We start from the raw sequence: 10,585 nt of genomic DNA, 5'->3' as shown, positions 1-10,585 counted from the left end.
CCTAATTAATGCAGCCTAAAAATCCTTTAACGGATTTGAATATTAGAAATGTGTTAGTGTGTTATGTGTAAGCCAGGTTAAAGAGATGGGTCTTTAATCTAGATTTAAACTGACAGAGAGTGTCTGCCTCCCGAACAATGTTAGGTAGGTTATTCCAGAGTTTGGTCGCTAAATAGGAGAAGGAGAGAAACAGAGTAACCAAAACACAACAGAACAGAAACGTGACATTTCATCCCCTCCTGGAACGGTGCGTCCTCGCGCCGACAAAAGCAGTCCAGGAGAGGGAGGGTGGGGGTTCAGGAGGCGGGTGTGGGGCAGGTGAGGGGCAGGCAATGGGAAAGGGGCATAGTTCATAAGGCCAGGGTGGAGTAGATGGAGGGAGGTGCCCGGAGCCAGGTGGAGTTGACGGTGGAAGAAGCCATGGTGGAGATGGGGCCGACGACACCAGAGAGCCGATTGATGGAGACGAGCTAGTGGAAGAGGAGCCCAGTATGGAGACGGAGAGCTGCAGAGCCAGGGCGACACTGAGGATCCGGAGGGCCAAGGCGGAGCTGGCGGCTCAGGTGACCGAGGCGGAGGCAGGGAGCTGGAGCGACAGAGGACCAAGGTGGAGCTGGAAGGAGAAGCCAGAGGGATGGAGGGACAAGGCGAAGCCGAAGGAGTGGAATCCTGAGGCAAATGATGGTCGACAACTGACCAAGGCAGAGCCGGAGGGACGAGGGAGCCCAGTGGAGCCAGTGGGATGATGATGGGCCACGGTGGAGACGGAGCAATGAGCCAAGGTGGAGCCGATGGGTCGAAGGGCCGAGGTGGAGTCCGGGTCTCGGAGGCTGGAGGTGGAAACCGGGGGTTCCTCCAACCCCGAGGTAGCTGGAAGCTGAAGATCCCGAAGCTCATCCAATCCAACGGTTTTGGCGTGCTGAGGGTGAGCTGAGGTATCTTCAGTGGCCAGCTGACACAGGGCCAATGGAATGGCTGGCTGAGACAGAGGAGGAGGAAGTGGGAGGCTGGGCGGGAAACTTCCCGATGCTGGTGACGAGTAGCTGGCTGACGAAGGAGAGCTGGGCAGGACCAGCGGTAGGGAGAAGCCAGTATTCCTCCTCATTTAAACAGTCAAATATTTCAGAGGCCAGCGACAGCTCACCCTCAGCGGTGGGAGTGTGGGCGGGGTCACATTCCATTCCCTCGATCTCTACAAGTACTCCCACGACGATACAGGGTGTTGCCGGCTCACACACCTTGTCAGTCGCATTCTCGCGCTCGGGTTCTGGGGCGATGTTAGGCTCTGTCGCTCCTGTCAGCGCTGGCTCTTTTATCGTGGCAGGCTCTGGCTCTGCGGTGGGCTCTGGCGAGTGCTCCGTGCAACGGTGTGGTGAAGGCTGGCTGGGCTCTGGATTGGAAGTGGGGCTGGTGAATTCCTCCTCTGAGGTGTCGATGGTGAGCGGTGATCCACAATTCACCAGCACCCACTCCACAAAAGCGGCGAAATCCTCTCGGGGACCATTCGCTGGTAGGCGTGCCTTACACCGCTCGCTCAAGCTGGTGACATAAAATACACAGAGCGAGCGGTCGGGGTAGTACGCAAGGCACGCCAGATATAAAAAGTACCTGGTGTGGTCCTCCAGCAAACAGTCCAACTGCTCCAGGCATAGGAGCTGTATGGCTGGCAAGTCCATTCCGGGAGAGGAAAACAATAAATAAATAAAACAAAACAAACAGAGAAAGCCACTATATTTTAAATTTTCTAGGTCTGCTATTCTGTAAGGCATTGGCTGAGTGTCGAATCAAGTGCACAACGAAGGAGTAAAGTTCAAAAGGAGTTTTTAATAATAAATCAAGGAGAATATCCACAAGTCCATAAACAAACAATATCAAAAGCTCAGCAACGTAAATCCAAATATAATAGCAGACGAAGATCAAAGGAACAGACAGGGCTTAAATACTAGTAATAATACTTGTGGATTATTGTGAAGCTTTTATCAGCTGTTTGGACTCTTATTCTGATGGCACCCATTCACTGCAGAGGATCCATTGGTGAGCAAGTGATATAATGCTAAATTTCTCTAAATCTGTTCTGATGAATGAACAAACTCACCTACTGCTTATATGGCCTGAGGGTGAGTACATTTTCAGCGAATTTATATTTTTGGGTGAACTATTTTTGGGTAAACTACCTTTAAACGTGGACAAGCCAAATTCAAGTCTATTCTGTGTGTGTGTGTGTGAGTATGTGTGTGTGCAACTCCATTTCATCTTGGATGGCCTGCATCTGAAATGTCGTATTTTTTTGGAGTTTTCAAACAGCAACAGAATAAGGAACACTGCAATAAAAGGTTAATGAATTCTTTTCAATTTCTGATAAATGTGCATCCTGTGCTCTCGTTTTCCTAGCTGGCATTGTCCCGGGAAGTGCAGTGCTGCGGTTCGAGCTGGAGTTGGTGTCTCTGCAGAAGGGAGTTCCTGAAGGCTACCTGTTCATTTGGCTCGAAGAGAGTCCGGGTCATTTGTTTGAGGCACTAGACGTTAACCAGGACCAACAGGTCCCTTTAGAGGAGGTCAGTTTTTAACTCTAGATGCTTTCAGCCTTTGAGCAAGCTTTTCTGATGAAGTTGTCAGACCCCTGATCTGCTTAAAAATGATGATGATCACAAGCAATCAGGCCCTGAAATGTGTTATGTTGTGAAGATATCTGAGAGATTCATTCACTAAGCACAATGAAAATGTCAAACAAGTGCAGGCACAATTCTAGTTTTATGGTAAAACAATTTTGGAGCACATACAGACTTACATACAGACGATTCCAAGATTTTGTTCCGTTACAGATGAAATGCAGTATCAAATATATTAGTCTATACTAAATGGCACATAAAACTGAATGAACAATGATTGGTTACTTTACATGTCAGTCAAATAATCTCTTCCTGTCTAAGTGGGTGGTTCTTGGCCAAAATAAGCTGCAAGGTGGACCAGACTTTATGACAATAATCTGTGTGAGACCACAATGGAATAGACTGAGGTTAAGTGCCTTACTCAAGAGCACAATACTAAACTCACTGACTTCTGTCTAGTTACTGTAAGTCATGTTACATTGCTAGATGTGGGACTTTTTGTGCTTTTATATTAGCTTTTTCTTTACTATTGCTTAAGTATTTACCTCTTGTCACCGTTTTTATTCAGGGCACATGGTCTTTGTAATTGAATACTTGTTTTAGTAAGTGCCACAGTCACTTGGGTAAGAAAGCAATGATTTGGTTTTAATCCTCACTTTACTACTGTAACTTGTGTCTCCACAGTTTTCACAGTTCATCAAACAGCAGGTATCAGAAGGTAAAGGTCGTCTTAAACCAGCTCAGGATCCGGATAGTGTCATCATAGATATGTTCAAGAACCAGGATAGGAACACTGATGGTCTGATCACTCAGGATGAGCTAAAACTAAAAGTGGATGAAGATGCAGAGAAAACACGCCATGAAGAACTGTGAAACTCTCATGGACATTCACAAAAGCATTAGAACAAAGCAACAGACTCATAACCCTGAGGCTGAAAACCATACCAACATGCTTTCCAGTATTAAGTTTGTACATTTGATGGTCACATATTTTTATATTCCTAAAAATATTGCATCTCAAAAATGCATTTGTGCCACCTAATAAAATGTTCCAAAAGTATTTGTAAACATTTTATTTTGAAATGAAATATGACAACCCTTACAAAAAAAAGAAATGTATTCAAGTGTGCTATTAGCTTACCTCTTTTAGACTTAAAATAAGAGAATATCAACACAGACAACACAGAAAGCCTAAGTATATTTGACTTATACTTGTAATTAATAATTTGATCAATATAATTAAGTATAATTATTCTTAGGTTTGGAAAATTTAAGATTTTGATGGCTTTTTATGTCTTTATCTTATCTCTGCCTTGTCTTAGTCAAATTGTCTTATCTTTATGTCTTTGAATAAGTCTCTTATGCTCACCAATGCTGCATTTATTACTGTATTACTATATTATGTAATATATGTACATTTCAGCAGCCATTCCGCCAGTCTTTAGTGTCACATGATCCTTTAGAACAGGGTTCCTCAAATCTTGTCCTGAAGGGCCAATGCCCTGCAGAGTTTAGCTCCAACCTTGATCAAACACACCTGAACAAGTTAATCAAGGTCTTCCAGGATCATTAGAAAATCAAAGGTAGGTGAGTTTGATCAGGGTTTGAGCTCAACTCTGCAGGGCAGCGGCCCTCCAGGACTGGATTTGAGGAACCCTGCTTTAGAAATAATTCTAATATGCTAATTATACTAGTATACTATTAAATCAGGGGTGGCCAACGTCAGTCCTGGAGAGCCAGAGTCCTGCAGAGTTTTGCGAAATTCTGCAGGACTCTGGCTCTCCAGAACCGACGTTAATCTTCATTCATGAATGATTTGTTCATTCGTCCTTTCATAATACTGTTTTGTGATAGATGATTTTCCGGCTGTAAGTATTTGTAGGCATATAAGCTGATAACTTGAGTTTTTACAACTTTCTGGATGTAGCGGTGTTTAATTTAAGCTATTTCTGCCTTCTTATCTTTGCATTGGTTTCTATTAAACTTTATGTACATATATGTGTGTCCACCAGTCACTAAAACTGTGTAAACTTAAAATGACAAAAGGTTTGCTCATGGTGGTATAATTTCTTTATTGTATTTTGACCATATTATTTCCTATAGTGACGATCAAACCATGCACAGCAACAGATCTCATGTCAATTTGCACACGCTGTCAAGCATATCAATTGGGAAATAATATTCTGTGTGAAAATGCCTTAATCTATTTAAATTTAACACTGCAATACAAAGTTATACTGCATCAAAAACATTATCAAACATAAAAGTAATGGAACTTCAGGAAGTTCAAAGCCAGAACAACTACTCTTGGACAATATCAGATTTTTAATAAATATTTATTGCAAATCACTGAGATCCACAACATGTGCATACTTTATACCACATGCAAAGAACTATATTCGCCCTTCAAAGACTTTAAAACAATGAGAGTGGGACAAGATAACATCCCAGCCTTGCTACTCTTATTGTCAGACGCACACATACATACACACTCATTTCTTCTGTGCAAGAAGGAAAGAAACTGATATAGATCTTAAACACTATTAAACCACATCTCAACATGAGAGACACAAAACTTACATTTCCCATTGAATACAATATCTAAGATTCTACAGAGTCTCCAATATGCAGGAAAATGTTTGAAAAAGGCTTAATAATGTATGTTCACTGTATGTCTCATGGGGTTTTTCCCTGTATGAAATGACTATGAAAATCTGCAAGTCAATATGAGAGCTATAGATACATTGTCAAAGCCATTTTAATCTTGCATTTAGTAGAGATTTTAACATCGAAGCGTAACATTAGTTCAGCTAAGATGACATACTTTAAGACTGGTGTGGACTAAATGTTCTTCAGGTGAACATTACAAAACGTTTTCTGGTCTAGATGGTGCCAATGATTGGTTGATAAGTTTTCACCTAAGTGAAGTGCACAGAGTTTTCTTGTAATAAAAGACATCAAACATCACATATTGTAAAAGACAGGAAAAGACTTTGAGGGGATACAAAGAGGGAATGGAGATGAAAGATGAAAACTGATTTCAAATAATAAAAAAATTGATTATATATAACGCTATTTATGTAACAAAGACAAGGATGCATTGAGGGTACCATCAGTAGGTGCCTTACTAAAATTGGAATGGACAACTACAGACTGATGGGAAATGTTGACATAATTATTGACAGGCAATGCATGACAAAACACAAGCTGATGTCTATGGCTAAAAATATATATGAATGAAAAAAAATAAATAAAGGAAGTTGAGAGATTTTGAAATGGCACAGACTGCAACACCAATGACAAATTATTTTTAAGTAACAGTTTACAAGGTCCTGCCCTTGACCCTGAGGTAATGGATCCTTGACTATATGGTTTTCCAGTTGTATTAAGTGCAGCCTTCATGCATCCATAACTGATGCCATAACTGTCTTTATTCCGTGCTTTAAAGTTGAAAAAGAACAAATATAATCAATTAAAACAATAAGAATAAAGATTAAGACAAGGGCTAATGCTGAAATTAAGTGCTTGTAGTTGTGAAGAATGCATTTTTGCAAATATTAACAAAGATTGTGAAGGAATTGCATTCAAGTGCCAAACAAGTAAATTCATCACAATTAAGACCAGGATCTAATTAACAAGTGAAGGGAATAAAGATGCAGTGGTTATTTTTGTAGTTATTAATGGTTTGTTTTTGAACAGTTTTGAAAATGGTTTTTGAACTGGTGATTCATTACAGCTGGGAAAAATGGTTGAACACATGTCACTCCCTGCAAAACAAACAACCTTAAAAACCCACAAATGTAGCAGGGCAACCATCACCACATGGAACATTATGACTCTAGATAAATTAACAATGCGCAGCATTCTGCAACTTGCTGACTGCAGGAATAAGGCAAATTCATGCAAGGCCATGAAACAATGTTTCATGTGTACAGATATTTACAAACTTATCTTTTTTTTTTTTTTTACATATTTATATGATTCCATTATACAAAGTCACATTGAAAATACTCTTTTACTAGCTTCAGCCATTTCATTCACGGTCTCAGTGATGAAATGCCACAAGTAAACAAATAATACACATTTTAATAAGAATGGATCATGGGAATGCTGAAGACACTAAATTATCATGATTTTTGCAGCAGGTTTTCTACTGAGCAACAAGAGCTCTTAGCATTCAATCTGTGATTGTAACTGCCTGCGTAGAGTTAACGTGCGACGATGTAACTGTTGCATTTGCTGCATACGGTCCCTCTGGCGTGCCAAATTCTGTGGCATTGGGTAACGCTGACAGCCATATAGAAAGCGGTAGGGAATGCGAACGTGACATGCTGTGGCACGGCAGCGAGGCTGAGGCATGGGCGGCAGAAGCATCCAGCGTTTGCGCTCAGCACAATAACGGTATGCCTCCTTGCGATACTGCTTATCCACATCGTCACTGTTCTTCCAGCCACCAATCACAAACACATCATCATCAAGATAGCAGATAGCAGCACCCTCAATACTAGTAACCTCTGGGGGAAGGCTCTCAAGAATATCATCAGATATCCTTGCGCTGATCTTCTGACGAGCTACATCGTCACGTACGTTAGTGTAGCTCTTGGGACAGCAAGAAGCCGTGTGGTAGAAGTTAGTCGATGCTACAGCCATTTGGAACAAGCAGTAGTTGTCGATAAGCGGTAAGGAATCGACTTCTTGCCACTGGCGACTGTCAGTGTCGTAGCGAGTAGTCACCGTCTTCAACCCATCATCGCTGTCAGTATCTATGGGCGTTCGCGCCGTGACATAAACGTATCGATCTTCGACACTAATGGCCTTGACGTCTCTCAAAATCTTAGGAGCAGATTCTAGGTTGTGCCACTTGTCTTGGTCAGGTTCATAGACACTCACATCCTTAAAGCCAGGGCTGAAGTTGCCATGACCGCCAATACTATACAGAATGTTTTTGATGCAGGTGAGGCCAAAGGAATGCTTGCGTGTTGTGAGGTTACTCACTTGTTCCCAGGTGTTGCGATTTGGATTGTAGCGTTCCACAGTCTTGGCAAATCCTGGCTCCATGGACCCAGCCACGTATACATGGGTATCAGTGGCCGCAATAGCGTGACCATCCAGATGGTTATGGATGTGTGGCAAATTGACCCAACGGTCTTCGTATACAAAGTACCCTACGCACTCACTCAGGTAGTCACCTCCTTCAGAGACTCCGCCGACCACCATGATGACATCCATGTTCTGGCCAAATCTTGGTTGGAATGTGGCCATGTATGAAGCCCAGAACTCTGTATCTGCTGATTTGAGGTTCTCAAAGCGGATCGCATGACCCTCCACAGCCTCTGACACAAGCTGTAGGCAGGCTGCATTCTGCGCGACCAAAGGCTCATTTTTCACAACTCTTGTAAGATACGTTGGCTTTATCTGTGGCAGCCTGAGAAGACGAAAAAGCTCCTCAAAATACTTTACCCGTTCTTCTGAGCTCTTTTGAACCCATTTGACCACTGCATCAAACAAAACCTCCTCAGAGTCAACTGTAATCTCTGCGTCTGACAGCCAGTCTCTGACCAGGTGGAATGGAAGCGTGTAAAATTCCTCATCCTGGATGACTTTGTGGAAGTTGCGACGAATCATGTCAGCAGCACGTAAGGCCAGCTGATCCAAAGTGTACATGTGTGCAAGGCTATGGACGGCCACACAGTTGCCCAGGCTGAGCTTCCTCTTGAGAAATTCTCCACAAAAATCCTTCAACTGCACAAGCAAGAACCTGTGAGTAGAAAAGAAAAGACATTGTTTTAGGCCTTACAAAAACCCACAACAAGAACAGGCAAGATATATGATGTGGGTGCTCTTTTGTTTTATTTGTTCTAGTAGTCAGCTAGGGCTGGGCAGTATGACATGGCGACGATATAAAATCAATAGGTCTAGAGATTTTTCTATATTGTGTATATCACAGTATCAAAATATATACACGCAGTGCAGGACTGTTAAAAGTTACTGACACTTTAAAGCTATAATATAATATATATAATATTTCACATCTTCGAATGCATTCATTATTTAGGCTATTAGTGCGCCAGCCACCCAATTATAACAGTAAGCTTTGTGCTTTTGGTACTTTTAATATAAAATAAAGTCTCAGCTTTCAAATTCTGTCAGTTTTATAATGAAATACAAACAATATGAAGGGCTCGCAAAAATGTAAAAATTCCAGGTAGCCCTTAGGGCAGGCACTCTTCAGATTTAGGTAGCCCCAAATGAATTTAACTAGCCACCAGGTTGCGCTTTTGGACAAAGACTATAGAATACCCAAGACGTGTCACTCATATAGTTTTCAATGGGGAAAAATGCAGCGCTCAATATGGCCACTCTATCGAACGAAGCCCCACCTTCTGAGTAAAAGAGCCAATCGCTAATCCATAAAGTCAGCACGTCACTGCAGCTGCCATTAGAAGCAAAGCCACTAGAAGGCAAGCCTGCAAACTTTAGCCAAAAAAGCGTAACGGCTAATGCTAATGCTTCCGGTTTGCCAGTACATGTATAAGTTGTTGGTTCAGGTGACTATACTACTGGAATACTTGATTCTGTTCTGCTGCATTTCCTTCCTTATAATGACTGTTGTCAATAGCAAAGCATTATAACACAGTGCACATCCATGTCTCTTGTATCACCGCGGAGGTGAGGACGCGTTCTCTCGTTTCATTCAAATGTAATTTGCCGTCTTGCGTCTCAGTTTTTGATTGTATTGAAAATGAAATCAGAGGAATTTAGTATTAATACTACTATAATATTGCTGTAGTGATCATATTGTCCTGACGATTGTTTTCTTCTTGCAAGATCTGCAGACAGGGTGACCGTCCTCGATTAAATTGCCTTCAGGACTCTTGTAAAAGCCAAAATACGACCAGACCTCCGATTTGGTCCTCTTAGATGGCCTCTTACCTCTTAGAGGTAACAGCTTATCATTTAATGCATCGACAGCCTATCAGCTAATCTTCAACGTGTTTTACACGAAACAATACTTTTGGATTTAACTATTTTTAGAGTTTACACAGAGAAAAACAAATGCCGTTTTATAAGAGAAGTCACTGACTTTTTGCGACAGGTGGGATTCAGCTTATGGCACTTCTCATTCATTCTTATGGTATCCGTAAACGGCGATTGAGTGTCGCACAACTCGAACTGAAATTCAATGATGTCAAGGCTATAATGTGATTGGTAAATAAGGCACACGTGATCCAAGTTAACCGTTACGCTTTCTCCAATAGTAAGTAATACAGACCCTCTCATCTCTCTATCCACAAGTTTCCTACGCCTCATGAGGCCTTGCGTCAAAAGTGGGAGCGTCTTCCGGTTCGTAGTAAACAAGCGGCACGTGACACTTATTCATTCAACAGTTGACAGTCAGTCATTCAAGACTTAGCGATCCAAACTTGCTAATGATGTGGGAAGGAACACAACTTCAATGAACTTAAAAAGGGTGAAATTACAGTACCTTTACCCTCCGCGGTAGATGGTTGGGAAGATGGCCTCGTATCACGTACGGTAGCATTTTTAGCTATTTTGTAGATTCAGTAACTTAGCCTGTGATGGTAAGGCTATGAACAATTTGAAAAGCTCAGAGGCGTATCAGTATCTACACAGTGATAAAGTCGGTCGGGTGTTATTTAATGATGTTGGAAACGACTAGGGATGTAACGGTATGAAAATTTCTTATCACGATTATAGTGACCAAAATGATCACGGTTATCAGTATTATCACGGTATTGTTAAAATGTGCTGGAAATGTTCAAAAAGTACTGACACACAAATCATTTCACCAAGTTTTACATTTCAAATCAACAAAAAACAAATAAAATGAGTTTTTGTTTGCATAACTAAAACAATAACATTGCCAATGATGTCCGGATTTTAAATGACAACATGACTGACAACAGTTTATCTAATAGCATGTTCAAATATCTTAAATGTTCAAATAAAGCTTT

The 10,585-nt window shown here is 41.6% G+C and overlaps 1 protein-coding gene, 1 long non-coding RNA gene and 1 pseudogene across 2 annotated transcripts in view; 1 reads left to right on the top strand and 2 right to left on the bottom strand.

The window, feature by feature from the left end:
- The window catches only part of LOC107727948 (peptidyl-prolyl cis-trans isomerase FKBP10-like), a 17,363-nt pseudogene extending 13,636 nt beyond the window's left edge, over positions 1 to 3,727 (top strand).
- A 1,622-nt stretch (positions 3,728 to 5,349) lies between these two features.
- The window catches only part of klhl11 (kelch-like family member 11), a 13,360-nt gene continuing 8,124 nt past the window's right edge, over positions 5,350 to 10,585 (bottom strand). Inside the window, exon 2 of the mRNA XM_016537992.1 lies at positions 5,350 to 8,367. Within this exon, the coding sequence (XP_016393478.1) occupies positions 6,780 to 8,367 (1,588 nt within the window). The 3' untranslated portion in view covers positions 5,350 to 6,779. The remainder of the gene's footprint in view (positions 8,368 to 10,585) is intronic.
- Positions 9,423 to 10,585, bottom strand: part of LOC107727953 (uncharacterized) — a 7,597-nt gene continuing 6,434 nt past the window's right edge. Inside the window, exon 3 of the long non-coding RNA XR_001638412.1 lies at positions 9,423 to 9,535. This is a non-coding gene — a long non-coding RNA (uncharacterized LOC107727953). The remainder of the gene's footprint in view (positions 9,536 to 10,585) is intronic.

The sequence above is a fragment of the Sinocyclocheilus rhinocerous genome, unplaced genomic scaffold (genome assembly GCF_001515625.1).
Source record: "Sinocyclocheilus rhinocerous isolate Xijiao unplaced genomic scaffold, SAMN03320098_v1.1 scaffold3201, whole genome shotgun sequence".
NCBI classification, from domain to species: domain Eukaryota; kingdom Metazoa; phylum Chordata; class Actinopteri; order Cypriniformes; family Cyprinidae; genus Sinocyclocheilus; species Sinocyclocheilus rhinocerous.
Note: the sequence above shows the minus strand (reverse complement) of the source record. Positions and strands in the feature narration are given on the sequence as shown.